Here is a 15,779-nt window from a genome sequence, read left to right as displayed (position 1 = left end):
TATTATTAATTCATGTAAGTTTAAACCTGTGTACTCTTGTCTCTTTTCAACGCTACAACTTTTATGTTGAAAGCAAATTTATTCTTGTTGCTGATTGGTTGGAATCTTACCCGAGTTTTGATTTGTTTGATGCGGATGCTTTTTTTAACGAAGATTCTTCTGAAATAGTTTAACATGCTTATAAACGCACACACAAAACTGTGGTGGTATGTTAGTGGTGACAGAGACGATCGCCATTTTGTTGTCGAGGAATTTGTGGCTTTGAGCAGCTTGTAACTTTTCCCGAAAACCATGCTCGATGCTGGGATTTGGAAATGTCGGAGCAGGAGCTAGCAGGCGAATGTGGTGCTGATGTTTTGGTGTCTTTTGGTGAGTCGCTGCACGTCAACACAGCACTGCTGACAGTCGCCACACTTTGTGGAGGACTCTCTGGGATACTAGCTGCTGCCCTCTTGTACGTGTTCTGCCTGAAGACTTTAATTTTGACGCGACAGGTAAGCAAACGCCATCTGTATGCACCACATGTCCTTTTCCACTCAGACGCCTTCCAACTTTCCACCAGGGTCACAATGCAAGGAGGCTGCTTGAGCCCGATGATGGAGACGTGGAAAACAATACCAGTCATCATGCCAGCAACAGCAGAAAGGAGGCGACGATTGCCGCAACGAAGAACAACAACAAAGTATTTTCTCTAATCTATTGTGGTTTGTTATTTAATGTTATCAAATTGGCCCTATCTCATTGGCCAGGAGGAGAAACGGGCGCCTATAAATAGCAATGTGGCAGCATTTGCATCCAAAGCAAAAGTGGTGTACCCCATCAACCAGAAATACAGAGTAAGTCCATCAGTCATGTATCATGGGACACAAAGTCATCAAAGTACATCAATGTCTCAATGGGGCAAATGCTTAAGTAACCACTGATGACGACTTTCCAGTAATGTGTCAGTTTGTGTTGCAGCCTTTAGCAGATGGAGCCTCCAACCCTTCACTGCACGAGTGCTCCAAGTTAGCAACCATACCAAAGGAGGACTCGTCCTTGTCCTCCTCAGGCGAAGACTCAATGAGCCAGGAGCTGGACAATGACTACAGCAGCCAGTTCATCTCCTCCTCAATGGTCCCCAAGGGCCTGCAGAACCAGAGCTTTGTTAGGGTTTCCCGTTACCCATACACGTTGACTCAAACAGGGTCTGTGTCCCACAGGGATTTCTCACCATGACCTTGCAGTGTGGCTGAGATTCAGAGTTTTAAAAGCGGCTTTATATCTGTGTATTTTCTCTCCAGCTTTGAAGCAAGGATCAACCTCCACTGTTTGGCTCTGCAGGATGTGCAGCAGCTTTACTCTCAACTTCAAGAGGAAGCATACATTGTGAGGTTTTACCTTTACTTGGATTGGGCTGGACCATCAGTGGAGGAAAAAGAGAAGAAATACCTGGCAACTGACTGTTTTAAAAATGCTAAACAGGTGGTATTGGGACATTTACTTCCCTAATTAGAACATTTTTTTGTGTTGTAGCTATACCTTCAAATGGTGAAAAAGATATTTTGCAGCCATTTTCCAAAAGACAAAAATGATGCAGACTTCTCCAAACACATTCTTCAATTGCAGCAAAAGGTAATTTTTTTCACAAATGTTACTTAGTTGTGTTAAAAGATGTGGAATTTTCAGGTCGCCCTAATTCTGTTCACGTTCTCACTCAAGGAATTAAGAATATATTAATTTAGCCTTTAAATCTATATTTAATCAACTGTGCTGGTTAGCTAGAATTAGCTATAGAATTCAAGATATTTAATGATATTGTTTCACATCCAAATCACACCGGCTTTTTTGTTAAAAAATAATATTTCTACTAATTTATTACTAATTATGACTTCAAATATTAAGGTTGAACATCTTTATCTGTCAAGAAATAAACCAGAAATATCTTAAGACGGCAGGTGATGGAATATGTTATGAAGAACAAGCCAAAGTACCCTGAAAGTAACAAAGTTCCTGTGATTCAGTATTTGTCTTATCCTCAGCAGCAGGGTCATCCATGACCATTGACCACGTTCCAGCACGTTCCCTGATATCTTTTCTCCATAGCTGCAATGTCCTGGTGCTCATCACTTACTTTTCCACAGCTCAATGAAAACTGGAAAAATGGAACTGTTTGTGAAAAACATCTAGCAGTGCCGCCGTCTTGTGTTTATTTCCAGCTAAAAGACAACATGATCTTAAGATTTGTGGGAGTATGAATCATTTTGAAGTGTTCACCGTGTATCTTCAAGCATATGTTGTCCCTGCAGGAAGTGGAGGAGCTGAAGAAACAGTGGTCATCCGGCCATGCTGCCAGCGACGCCACTGCTGATGCTCCTTGTACTCTGGAGGAAATCGAGAGAGCCCAAAAGGATTTCCTAGAACGGAACCTTCAAATGGTAAAAGACCAGAGTGCGTACAGAGAATCGGATTTAAAGTATCAGATCAGAGTTTAACAGTAATGTGGAATCTTCTTGATAGTCCAGAGGTTTTAGCAAGGTGGTGGAGGAACTGTGCCACGTGATGAAGACCAGCAGTAGTTTCACTGTGATGGAAGCCCATGACGCTACTGCCTCTCTCAGCCAAGCTCTGCTTGTGATGGAAAACCATCTAATGAAAGCACAGGACGCAGAACTAAAGGTGGGCAGGACTCGTCGTGGCCATTATTTGAGGAATTGGACGGATTGACCGATGCTTTGTTGCCTTTCCTCTCCAGCAAATCCACCAGAAGCTGTTGTGGTGGGAGGAGCTGACAGGGCTCCTCCAATCCCAGCCTGCTTTGCTACGGCAGGAAGTGTTTCTGAGGCAAAGCTTGATGGCTACAACGCTGGAGCAGCTGACCAGTGAAGATGTTTTGACCTTCAGCAGCATGGATGCAATACTCTCAGAGATGCAGCACGCTCTCGCAGAGGGCCTTCAGCAGTGCAGAGAGGGTTAGATGATCATCTGCTTGGCTATGTATCAATATCACGGAATAATGCAACAATAATTCCCCGCCTCGCTGGTCTACCTAAATTAGTCTCATTTTTTCCTTTCAAATAAGGTCAGGTCTTTTCAGGACGGCTGTAATTGTCCTGCTTGTTACATCATCCCTAATTGTTACACTTCTCCATTCAGCATAGGCCATTTATAGGACACTCGTTGAAAGACCTAGACAATGGCTGAATTACAGACTGCAAGTGTAAGGAGTTATCATTTGTAACTTAAAAATAACTGGCAACTAGTCTGCTTACCGGCTGTACTGCCAGGGTGCTCCTGAGCAAGGGGCCAAACCTGTAATGCATGCGGGACAGTACACGTACGTATATAGCAGAGTGAAATGCCATAAATGCAGTATAAGGATAAACGCTAGCAGATGAATATCATCACGTGACCTGGGCTGGTCAGGCTCACCGCTAATAGCTTTTGGTTCCAATCCAGATTACACCCTCAAAACAAAGGAGTCGGTGATGGAAAAATGCAGCAAAACAGATGGCAAGCGTAAGAAGCTTCGTAGGAGCCAAGCAAAGGAGAGGAGTCGTGCGCTGGAGCCCAAACGGGCTCGCAGTGACTCACAGCAGCTGTCAAAGGTCAGTCCGTAGGACGCCATTTTACCACGATGCATACGGACGACCCGCTGTGTGACATCACCATCAATACAGTCACTTGTATCGTGCTCATCGTTTATGGAGTTAAAGAAACTCTCATGTTGAAAATGGCAACCGTGCGTGTTTGCACTAGGAGTACCAGGAGCTGCTGTTAAAACAACGGCAGCAGCTGTGGGACTTGGAGCTGCTGCAGGATGACCGCATGGCTGAAGAGCTCTGTGACCTTTGGACCGTGAGACGTTCAAATCCTATCATTTGTATTTGTAATACATGCTGCTGTGTGTGTGTGTGTGTGTGTGTGTGTGCGTGTGTGCTATCATCCGTCCATTAAATGTCTTGTCTAGAAACTCCGCAGTGACTGGTCCAAGAGGCTGGAGGAGAAATCCAAGGACATCTTTTGTAGGTCCGTTTGCAAGACCAAGGTGTCTGCTGAAGGCTGTCAAAGCCTGTGGATGGACGTGCAGCACCAGCTGGCTGCACAGCAGCAGCAGTTGGAGAGAACGACCAAATTGCAACTGGATCAAATGCGGGCTCAGCTGGAACAAGAGCGACAGGTACGTCCGGCCTCCATGACGGCGTCATGCTCTGTACTCGTGGAATACGACATTTTTGACATGGCATTTCAATGCTAGATATTCTTCCCAATATCCAATATGGCCATATCGACCAAGACGGAGCGGCAGCAGCTCGTCCCTCAAACGTCAGATTGTGTTTGAAATAGAATCTTCATTCAAACAAAGGCTTGGTGCTACCTGAGGAAATGTGATTTATCCATACCATGCCAAAATAACCCTTGAGGCCTAGCATTCCATCTTGTGTCTGTGACCGTTTTCAGCTTAAATTGGATTGAATACTTTATTTATAGGTATGGACCGAATCAATGGCTTTGATGCACGCCAGCCTCGGTCGTCTGAGTAACCAGCAGATGAAGATCCTGCGAATCATGGTGCTCAGACAGAGCTACACACTTAGCAGGTACGCACTGTCTACAAGTCCCTCTGGTCAAACTTACTTCAGATTTGTCAGATCAAACATGATTGCTGCATAATACCACTTCAGTTAATTATCCCTCAATTATCTGTCCATCCATTTTCTATGCCGCTTATCCTCACGAGGGTCACTGGTATGCTGGAGCCTATCCCAGCTGTCTTCAGGCCCAGGCTGGTGGCCAGTCTTGACTGAATGCCATTCATTCCATGTTGTTGGGAAATGTGACCTTTCTGTCAGCCAAGCAGGGATGCTGCTGGAGAGGAAATATGAGCACCTGCTGGCGTCCGTGCAACGCCACTTCCTGGCCAGACACTTCTGCGTGCACGTGCTCAAAGAGATGAGGCTGGCCAAGCTGAAGGTTCTCTCTCAGACCGACTTCCGAGCTCTGCTGATGCAGGATCCCGCCACGGTCCAGTCCTGTGTTGATTCCACGCTGAAGGTAGGCAGAATAAACACAAACTGGCCGTTAAAATACTTTTCAGATCAGAAGACGTTAGTGTATTGATCCGAATATGAAGGTTGAAAAAGATATGCTAGACATTTACACACCAACAGATGGCGCCCAAGGGAGGGTTTTTTTCCCAATACTCGTACACTCCTGTGACCAGCAGAGAAGTAGCCACAAACGGAGACCCTGAAAAGTCTCACAAACAAAAAAAAATCTTCTATTCTTCTATCATCTTCTATTCCAGTCAGTATGCTAACCTACAGTTCCTCACGTCCTAACCATCCCAGACCAGCAGTGCCAGCCTAGCAGAGAGGCATCTGGGTCCCGAGAGCCAACTGGTGAGCCACAGTTTCCAGCAAGAGTTCCTGTCTGAGCTGGAAACGGGGACCGAGCTGGTTCAGGATCACGCGCAGCGACTGCTAGGGAACGCCGTCAGCCACGCCATCCTGCAGCTGATGGAAGGCCAGGCCTCGGACTCTCAGAGCAACCCCAGGAAGGATGGCGGCTCGAAGGTACCAAGTTAATTCATTCCTCCGACAGCCCCCCAATGAGTAACATTTGCTTCCTTGCAGCAGCAACTCGCAGAGAGCGCCTCGGAAAGCGTGTACGTGACCAAAGATTCTGTGGCCGCTCTCGTCCAGAGCTACTACTCTCACATGCAGGATGTTGCTAAAAACCTGCAACCACGGCGGCCAAACACAAACCTTGGTGAGACCAACACGGCACACGGTATTATGACTCATGACTTTATTCTATACGTATGAGTGTCGTCATTTAGCATGTTAGCAACGTGTGTTTTTACTGTCATTTCATGTCCATGCAGATGAGACTGAGCAGAACTCCAAAAGCGGTGAGCTGACCAACGCTCTGCTCGGAGAGCTGGAGAACTGGAGCAGGAAACCCAACTCTGCTAAGTTTCAACAGAGGTACAGCCAAAAACTGTATTTCTATTTCCTTCTGGTTTTATTGTTGAACTGCTTCAACAAATGTCACTTCTCTGCCTAGAGTTGAGCTCCATAAAAGGAAGGTGTTAGAGCAGTGGGATGTGGAACTGGACGTGGTGTGCCAGGAGCTGAGACAGAGAAAAGTAGCCCAGGATCAAACCTTAGCATGGATCAATGGGCAGCTTCAGGTTGGTTCTTCTGGAGGCGCTCAGGATGGAGATGTTGGCTGCTTCCTGTGAGCAGCATTGTTGTCGTGTCCATCAGGAGGCGGAAAGAAGCTTCATCAGCCAGCTGGCGGCCTTGGCTCGGGTTTCTCTCCACCGTCCAGACCCAGAACCCAGCGATGAAGACTACAACACAGGTAAGGACGTGTCCTTTGGAGCATAAAAGGACGCTGTTGTTTCTGGTCTACTTCCTGATTGTATAATTCAACAGGGGATGGTAACGCCTCTATCATGGACCTTCTTGCCCGGAACCCAGCGCTGGATCCGGCCTTGAATCCGTCGCTGACTCCAACGGTTGTAGCACCAGCCATCATGAAACCAGCAAAGAAGAAGAAAAGGGAGCGCGAGTCTCATGTCAGTTGACAGCAGATCCTTTTTTATACTGTATGTGTTGTAATATATATCTTCTAACGTCGATCTCCTCACCTGACAACACTGCTTCTGTTACTGTTTAAATAAAAATGATGTAGTCCTAGACCCTACATTATCGTCTCTGTTTTTTCATGCACACCACATCATTATTGACGTTTTTTTAACTAGTTATATGTTAAGTTAGTTTTCAAATATCAGCAATAACAGCCCCCCTAGCATAGTTATGGTATGTCTAGAATACTGTTTAACCAAAATAAATAGTTAAAAGGTATTTACAGTTGATGCTTTGCTATTGAACTGTACAATGAGACCATAATTTGTCTGTTTGGTTACATGTGCAGGACTGATTCTTTTTCTATGTTTCATAATAGTAATCATGGACAAATCATGTAATCCATCGCCTAAAATAGCTGCTGAATAATTCTTGTGTACAGTGAAGTCAAGTCAGTCAACGTGTAACTGGTCTAAAGAGCCATCCAGACTACGTCATGTAGACGCACGGCGCCAAAGGACAAAGGAGCCCACCGACGGCAACATGTTAGCATACTGACTAATATCTAGGGGCAATACCCATGCAACGTAAACACTCATACATTCCTGTCGCAAGGCATGCTGGGAAGGTTGTGGTCCTCTTTTTTCTTGACATTTTGCAAAGTTTGTTGCATGTTTGCTTCAAAAATATTGATTATGTTGCAAGAGTAGTAAACGTGGAGGAGTTAACATACCTGATATGGAATGTTTTCTTGTTGGCGGCCTTTCTGCTGCCTTCATACCCCCCACCGCCACCCCCCACCCCCCACCCCCCATCCACTGCATTGATCCCCATCCAGGCCATCCAGGATGGACGTGCTTCTGACTTTCCAGGTAAATTAGACGCGTCAGTCGTGATTGGAGTGGAGTGCAAGCACTCAGATGAAAGGCCGGACCCTCTCTGGTCCTAATGGGCTTTTAAGTCCAAGCCTTTATGGCTGATAATGTGGAGTAATGGTGAAGAGCAGGGGAGACACTCCATCCAGCAGGCATCTGCCCAGGATTGATGGTCCACTGTCAGTCTGGAGTGGAAGGCGTGCCAATTAGCAAACATGAACGTTTCATCCTGTCCTATTCCCAAACTGCTCCCATGCCCAGTATGGCACCTTTACCGGGGCTGCTGCTGCAGGTCCAGACTTTGTGTCCCTCCATCACTGGAGAACGTCTGCCCTGACTGCAGTTAGCTTCAGCTAATGGCTCCTCGGCGGTGGGGGAAACCGTTTTGGATGTATGTTGAGGTCCCGTAGGGGACTGCGGGGACTTGTGGGAAGATGACCTGGTTTCTCATTCTCTCTCCTGCCTGAGCTCGGCTCATCGCGGCTACGAACACAGGGAGGCTCGGAAGGAGAAGGGCGGTATGGTTCGGACCGGATCTATTTGGTCTTTATGTTGGATTTCTTTTTTCCACTTTTGATGGATCCGTGAGCGTGTGACGTCACTGTTCGATATTCGTATTCAGGTGAGTCAATAAGCTCCTCCAATAAGTCCTCCATGCTCTCGATGTTTACATCGTTACTCTCAACAGCGTCGTGTCTGACTGCCCGTAAACGTAACATAACATCAACGTAGCATCCATAAGGATTTTTATGGCCAGTCTGGAATAAAAAGGTAAGTGTGGACTCCATTAGCCACTTTGACCCAGATAAAGTAGCTCATGATGCCGTTAATAAAAAATGATGAAATGGAAGGGATTCAAACACGTCAGATGAGAGGTTATTTTAGGGCCCCAAATAAGGTGGCTTTCCAAATTCCCACTCCAAGGGCTTTTTACTCCTGAGCTGGGGGGCAGGATTGGAAATCGGGAGAACATGCTAACTTGCTGAAGTACAGTTAATGTTGAATTGATGTACCTTTTTACATTTTGGAATTGTTTAACCAATTCATTCATGACTTTATTCACTTTCTGGTACTTTTTGCTAATATGTTTTCTATTTACAACATACCAAATAAATAATACATGTGAAATATGATTGGCATCGCCGTTGTGATGACACGCGACGTCCGTGTCCCCTCAGATGAGCAACCATGGCCGACCTGCAGCAGGAATACCCCGGAGTCCTCCTGGGGATCCTGGAGGAACTGGCCAGTATGCGTCAGTGGTTGACCTTCCAGGACCTTTGCCGCATGGTCAGCACCCGCTTTGACTTGGAACACCTCGCCGAGCTCAGGAGTTTGTTGTTCGCTGCCGCCAGCCGGGACCCCTGCTTCCCGGCCACTCTTTTTCGGGAGCGCGTTTCCTCCCGAGGACAGGGCCTGTCGCCCATAGGTGTCGCTGCTGACATCGTCACCATATTCCATCTTATTCAAATGACGGGCGGGGCCGGCGATGAGAGCCAGCCAATGAGAGCTCAGACCGTCCTCCCCGTCGACCGCTCTCCGGGCCCAGGTCTGCCCGGAATCCAGCAACTGAACATTCCCGGTCGGGAAAGAGCACGGGCTCACTCTGACTCCACCGGCAGCCGCCTTGACCAGCACTTGCTGTTTCCGAATCCCAACTACTCGGCACGCAAGCGCTCCAGTCTTCCCCCCGATCCCGTCTCGCTTGTATCCCCTCCCCGGGTCAGGACTCGGGCTGTGTCTTTCGACCTGCCCCACACCACCCTTTTGTACCCCAGTGGCCAGATCCCCAGCGAGATCATGAAGAGCATCTACTTACCGTTGGAGACGGACAGCGAGTCCAGCGGCGATTCGGCCCCCGCTGAGGTGTTTGAAGCGGACCAGGAATCATCAGTGGACCAGAAGAGAAACATCTTTCGGAAGGACTTCCACAACATACCGCAGGTGACCGTCAACAGCGAGTCCCCCAGTCCCAAAGGGGACAAAGGCTTTGACAACCAGGCGGACGCCATTCCCAACCCTTACCCCTCGCCCACGCCGCTCCAACAGTCTCCAGAGCGCCGGACTAAGCATGAAAGTCTTGATGATTTGCAGGACTCCACTTACTTTGGACCTGTATCGGCCCCCGAGCGGTCTCCCAAGCACCTGCAGCCCCCCAGGAGCCAAAGGCCCATCTGGAGTAACAAGAGTCACAGTCTGGAGGACCGGATCAACCCGGCCAGCGCCGGCTTGGGACCCGAGTCCCGTGGCATACAACAACCGAGGCGATCAAGCCCCGCTATCAGCAAACTGGGGGGCTCTCTGGGATGTGAGATTGGCGATACTGGAATTGATGGAGTCAAGGCTCAAGGAACCCAGACCGATCCTCCGGATCCCAGGCGCCTCCGCAGTCTCGTCCATGCTGATCGTCTGTCCTTCATGACTTCATTAGATGATCCCGAGTTCTGCGAGGATGACATCAGTGCCATCTTCCGCTTCTTAGATGACATCAGCATGTGCGGGTCTACGGGGGTGCTGCACCCAAACGATGGATCCGGAGGTCTCAACCAGGACACCCCAGAAGCCAGACGGGGCCGCCTGGGCCAGCTTCAGCGGCTCTTTCACTCCCTGGAAAGCAGCGATGATGGACTCAAAGCCAGCGTGTGTCGACTCCTGCTCCGCATGAACCAGATCGAGCGACAACTGGAGTCCTTAAACGAGGTCAAGGCTGAGATTTCCCAGGTGTTGTCGGCGTTGCAGCGTCTGGATGAAAAGATCCCGCAGCCGGCTGTCGCTAGCGGACAAGGGATGGGCGACCGATGGCTGGAGCCCCTCAGTGGCGTCTCTTCCTTCATGAGCCATCCTATCACTCCCTCTGAATCATCCGAACCGCAGCCTCTGTCTGTGTCGGGACACCTCTTCCCAGCAGCCAGCCCGAGTAGTCTGGACTGGAACGCATGGAACAATCCCGAGGAGCGACCTGACAGCAGCAAGGCTCACGGTGATGCCAAGGCGAGTAAAGATGGGAGGAAAGATGCAGCGTCTTTTCGGGGCTCAAAAAATGAGGCTGGAGAGAAAGGGAGCAAGGATTCCAAGCAAGCAAATGTGGCCACCGCTGCAAAAGACTGGACCGTGTCTTTCTCCAAAATTAAAGGTGGAAAATCTTCCCACGGAAAAACTGGGCAGGTGGAGTATTGCTCTAACTTTGTATGCATGAGTGGCCAATACAGTAAATCGTGTATTTAATTCATCATGTTAAACGTTTTTACTCCAACTAATGTATGCAATCAACGACAACAGCCTTAATAATTTATTTAATTCATCACGTTAAACGTTTTTACTCCAACTAATGTATGCAATCAACAACAACAGCGGTAAATAATTTATTTAATTCATCACGTTAAACGTTTTTACTCTAAGTAATGTATGCAATCAACAACAACAGCGGTAAATAATTTATTTAATTCATCACATTAAACGTTTTTACTCTAAGTAATGCATGCAGTCAACAACTGCGGTGCTCAAACAACACCATCATGTGTCACCACCTCACAAACGCATCTCTCCTTTGGTCCTTGGAACAACACTTTCTCCCGTGAGGTGCATTCATGGACATTCTGAACTCTGAACATCAATACAACAAGTAAAAGCAACTCAAACTACAAAAGCTAATTCAAGGAATCCTCCATTTTAGACACAAAAAAACAATAGCTTCAATTTAGAGCCATTCATTCATTCATTTTCTACCGCTTATCCTCACGAGGGTCGCAGGGGTGCTGGAGCCTATCCCAGCTGTCCACCCTGGACTGGTGGCCAGCCAATCCCAGGGCACATATAGACAAACAACCATTCATACTCACATTCATACCTATGGACAATTTGGAGTGGCCAATTAACCTAGCATGTTTTTGGAATGTGGGAGGAAACCGGAGTACCCGGAGAAAAGCCACACACGCACGGGAAGAACATGCAAAAAACACACAGAGATGGCCGAGGGTGGAATTGAACTCGGGTCTCCTAGCTGTGAGGCCACCGTGCAGCCCCATTTTCACTTATGTTAAGGAGTATACTTCCTATTGTAAAATACAGTAAAAATGGGCATATTTCAGACACAGTTGCAAATGGTGATTAATCATGATTAATTTACAAACTGATTTGACAGCCCTGTAAAAATGACTTAAACACTTTATATTTGATATGAAGTTGATAAAAACAGAAGACAGACAGAGTGAATATGAGCGGGGTTGTGTTTTTTAACACTGTAAAAGTGTAAAACGTTGAAGACAACGTAATACTCTTATGTCTTAACCTGAAAAAGCACACAGGCCCGTACGAGGCCCAAGTATTTATTGAAATGTGGCTTGTCTATTTTTGAATTAAATTGTGTTAGGAAAAAGTCAAACCAAAACACACGCTCATAATTCATCCTCGAATGCTTGCTGTGTTGAGGCCCCGAGGGATTGCTGAGGTTTGGCATGATGACATGAAGGTGAAGGCATGAAGGTATTCAAACTTGCGGCTTGAGGGTTGCATTTCCCTCCCCTGCAAAGTGCAAGTCAGGAGGTCATATTTTTGCTGTATTTCATCCCCTCCTCAAAGCATTGTGGGAGCATCAGGGATAGACCATGCCAAACATCTAATCATTTTCTCCTCGAGCATGAGGGGCTTTTCCCTCCCCCATTCCAAAAACATGCATGTTAGGTATGAATGTGAGTGTGAATGGTTGTTTGTCTATATGTGCCCTGGGAATGGCTGGCCACCAGTCCAGGGTGGAACCCGCCTCTGGTCAGAAGACAGCTGGGATAGGCTCCAGCACCCCCGCGACCCTGGTGAGGATAAGCGGTAGAAAATGGATGGATGTATTGTAAAAATGTCCCACAAGTGTTTGCTCTTATGGCAAGGCTGCAGAGCTAAGTTGATGGACGTTGTCCTCCACACGTCTTACAGCCAATTCTTCCCTTTTCTAGTCAGATCAGTCGAGCAGAACAGCAAAATTACTCTCCCAGAAGTCGTCCAGCCTTGTGGAACAAGTGTTTGGCTCGTCTTTGTTCGGCAACAAAGAAAGCAGCTTGACTGGTGGACTAACTTCTGGGAAGATTATGGACCCCAGACCGGTTGAAGGGAGAGGAAGACCCATCTGGACTGTTGACGACAGAGAGGCGCGGATATCGCCTTTGGATTCCCAGGTAATACATTCCACCTAGATATGGTCATGAAAGCTGTGAAAGTGCTTTTAAAAGGAAGTGTTGACGACCCGCAGGCCCGGGATTCTCTAAACCCCAACAACATGGAGTTCTGGATGGACGACATCTACACTCCGGGTTACGATGCTCTACTCAGGCGGAAAGAGGCCGGCCTACGCAGGGCCAAAGTCTGCAAGTTGCTGGCGCTGGTGGGCGCCGCGCTGGCTATCATTCTTATTGTGGTCATTCCCATTTGCACTATGAGGTCATGAGGTCATGAGGTCGTGAGGTCGTGAGGTCATGGGGTCGTTTCATGACATTTTCTACTTCCACGCTCTGTAGCTTGTACTTGCACGACATCTAGTCCGACATCCTCGTGGAGATGATTTGAAGGGGGCGGACTCTGACACTAGAACCTAAACTTGGGAACTGCAATAAGCATCATCGTCTGAACTTCAGCTTCATTCGACGCCTTATTTTACACGAGTTGTTTTTTTCTTCACACAGTAAATGCTCTTTTAAATATATTTTCATGGTTTAGTTATGCTGATGTTTAAAATGACAAACAGAGCTGCATATAGATCCATATTGAAAAAGTACTCAGCCATTTTCAGAAAAACTGCTAAATCAGGGGTGTCCAAAGTGCGGCCCGGGATTTACAACGGTAATTGTCATATAAAGTGACTCCCGTGAGCCATTTACATTCCAAAAATAGAACTGAAGTAGAAAACTAAAAAAAGCAGCAGCAAAAATGGAAAATTCAGCAATAATTTTACAAGAATGAAGTCAAAATATTAAAAAGAAAAATCCTACGGGAAAAAAATTTGGTTGCAGTGAAGAAATAAAAAATAAAAATTGCAATTTCACAAGAATGAACTCCCAATATTAGTAATAATATTACTATTATGCTGAAAAAAATATCTATTTAGAAGTGTGGAGTTGAAATATATGTTTTTCAATGTTATTTTTTTTATTCACATTATTATGACAAAAAAATCTAAACAATAAAGTTGCACTACTTGGAAAAATAGAAAGTTTAAGAAGATTATTCAAGAAATTTGAAACATTTTGAAAATGTGCAAAAATGGGACAAAAAACCGACATTCATCCTCATAAAATGCCTTACTGAGATGCAGTTTTTTTCTCAAAGTATATTAATTTCTGAGCATACGTATCTGCTATGTTGCTTTCCAAAATATGGAAGTGGCCCAGGCTGGAAAAAGTTTGGACACCCCTGTGTTCCATGAAGATGGTCTGTCTCGTGTTTTCTGTTCTATTTGTTCCTCATAAGATAATTGTCATGTCCCATCAGCATGAATGTGAAATATACAATTTTGTACTTTTCATGATTCTTATACTTCATCTAAGCAATCAAAGGATGAGTATTATGGATTGTTCATCAAGGCTCAGCTTTCCAGAAAGGCACGTCTTGCTGCTGCTGATGCTGGCGATATGGACAAGTAGATAACCTGAACAGGAAGCATTTTCCAGGAAACTCTTTAAGTGGGAGTTTCCACTTGTAATTCAATTGATGGGCTGTTTGGAGTGCATCCTACCTGGCACATTAGTGTTTCACTGGGCTCGCCCCGCCGATAACGATTTCATTCACCTTCCCCTCCCAGGGATGAATGCGGTTTTGACCGTGGTGTGAGGTTCCATTTTGTAAAACCTTCCTGTTACCCCAAGAGATGGAGGCTGCTAATAGTGGAAGTGGTTCACGCACACAGAGGTGTCAACAAGTCTCCGCCCTCCTTCCTCATTTCTTATTTTTGGCCATGTTTGGTACACTTTAATGTTTCACATCATCAAACTCATCTTAATATTACACACCTGAACACAAAATGTCCTTTCAAAATGAAACTGTTTATTACCAAATCCACTAGTGATGGCCCCCTGAACCCCCTTTAGCAGCGACTGCTATCAAACATTTGCAATAACTTTTCATGAGAACGTTGGCATCTTTGCAGAATTGTTGTAATTCAGCCACATTGGAGCGCCCTTTTAAAGGGGAACTGCTCTTTTTTTGGAATTTTGCCCATAATTCCCAATCCTTAGAAGAAACATGAACGCATATTTCTTTCCCTTTTCTGTGCATTATAACATGATAACGTTAATATGAGCTAGCTAACAATGCTCTTCATTGGGATACACCTTTATCGACTATGAAGGACATTCAGACAGCAGAATTGATGGTTTCATTTATCCCAGCAAGGATTTCAGGTCCTGAAGCAGCAAAACAGCCCCAGACCATCACACTACCACCACCACGTTTTACTACTGCTATGACGTTCTGAAATGATACTTTTACACCAGGTGATGTAATGACACACGGCCTCCCAAAAGTTCAACTTATTTCCATAAAAAATGCTTGAGGAACATTCAAGACCCTTTATAAGTGGCCATTTCATACCATTTTACAGTATAAACATTTGACATTTGTTGCAGATGTTTTTCCCACTTTTGGAGTATCCAACATATTGGAGAGAGAATATTTCCAAAACATGTTTTCTCCAGCTGGACCTAAAACCTTTCATCCTGTTTTGAGTGCACAAATCCACACAGGGTCTAATGAGAGAGTGTTTTGCTTGAATGCATCCTCCTAAGTGGATGTACATCTGCCATGTGTTCCCCATGAGGGTGTTTGAGGATCCATTACCAATGTTGCCACTGAAGAGGTTCAACTACGTAGTCAGCATAATATGCAGGTGCTTTCTCCAAAACTTCTGTGCATTAGAGCCTCTTATTACACCCCCCCCCCACCCCCCGAGATGCTTTTAGAAAATTTAGACATCTCAGGTAAATAGACACTTCTTGTAAATGAAAAATTATGAGCAGATATTATGGCACATGTTGGTGGTTGGCAGTGCTTTGTAAATGAATGGACATTAGTTTATTTGCCTGTGGGAATAAAATATGAATAAAACTCATTTTTGCAGTATATTGACTGATCCGATGACTGGTCAAACATGTTCAAAAAATACAGGAAGTCAAAAAAGATGTATCTTTATTAGTTCCACAAATATACATGAATATTACATTTTGAAAAAAAATAATGGTAATTTTATACTGTACATTGTACACTGAATACTGTACATTTGAATGTAGTATATGATATAGTAATTCAGGTGAACTTTTCAGTTCCACCGTTGAACGTGTGGGGGCAGTAT

The 15,779-nt window shown here is 45.7% G+C and overlaps 2 protein-coding genes across 5 annotated transcripts; both read left to right on the top strand.

Moving 5' to 3' along the window:
* Positions 1-102: 102 nt before the first annotated feature.
* evc (EvC ciliary complex subunit 1) lies at positions 103-6,688 on the top strand. 4 transcript variants are annotated; one of them, XM_078798452.1, is made up of 20 exons: positions 103-494; positions 563-682; positions 750-836; positions 961-1,187; positions 1,284-1,368; positions 1,516-1,614; positions 2,289-2,417; positions 2,500-2,658; positions 2,735-2,951; positions 3,439-3,587; positions 3,739-3,837; positions 3,950-4,159; positions 4,471-4,580; positions 4,833-5,034; positions 5,331-5,555; positions 5,619-5,772; positions 5,867-5,969; positions 6,049-6,175; positions 6,252-6,348; positions 6,423-6,688. In XM_078798452.1, exons 1-20 carry the CDS (start codon positions 315-317, stop codon positions 6,572-6,574), a joined length of 2,931 nt encoding a protein of 976 aa, XP_078654578.1. In that variant the 5' UTR covers positions 103-314; the 3' UTR covers positions 6,575-6,688. The 4 variants fall into 4 exon arrangements, with proteins under 4 accessions (XP_078654578.1, XP_078654577.1, XP_057911288.2 ...); XM_078798451.1 differs by having other exon boundaries at positions 5,616-5,772; XM_058055305.2 differs by having other exon boundaries at positions 104-494; positions 5,619-5,751.
* A 1,112-nt stretch (positions 6,689-7,800) lies between these two features.
* LOC131106198 (major intrinsically disordered Notch2-binding receptor 1-like) lies at positions 7,801-15,545 on the top strand. Its single transcript, XM_058055042.2, has 4 exons — positions 7,801-8,072; positions 8,629-10,615; positions 12,397-12,615; positions 12,690-15,545. Exons 2-4 carry the CDS (start codon positions 8,639-8,641, stop codon positions 12,882-12,884), a joined length of 2,391 nt encoding a protein of 796 aa, XP_057911025.2. The 5' UTR covers positions 7,801-8,072; positions 8,629-8,638; the 3' UTR covers positions 12,885-15,545.
* The last annotated feature ends 234 nt before the right edge of the window (positions 15,546-15,779 follow it).

Source organism: Doryrhamphus excisus, linkage group LG18, assembly GCF_037039965.1.
Source record: "Doryrhamphus excisus strain RoL-2023G ecotype Guam linkage group LG18, RoL_Dexc_Guam_v1.1, whole genome shotgun sequence".
In the NCBI taxonomy this organism is placed as follows: Eukaryota; Metazoa; Chordata; class Actinopteri; order Syngnathiformes; family Syngnathidae; genus Doryrhamphus; species Doryrhamphus excisus.
The sequence above is the reverse complement of the archived record's forward strand: the minus strand, read 5'-3'. Positions and strand labels throughout refer to the sequence as shown.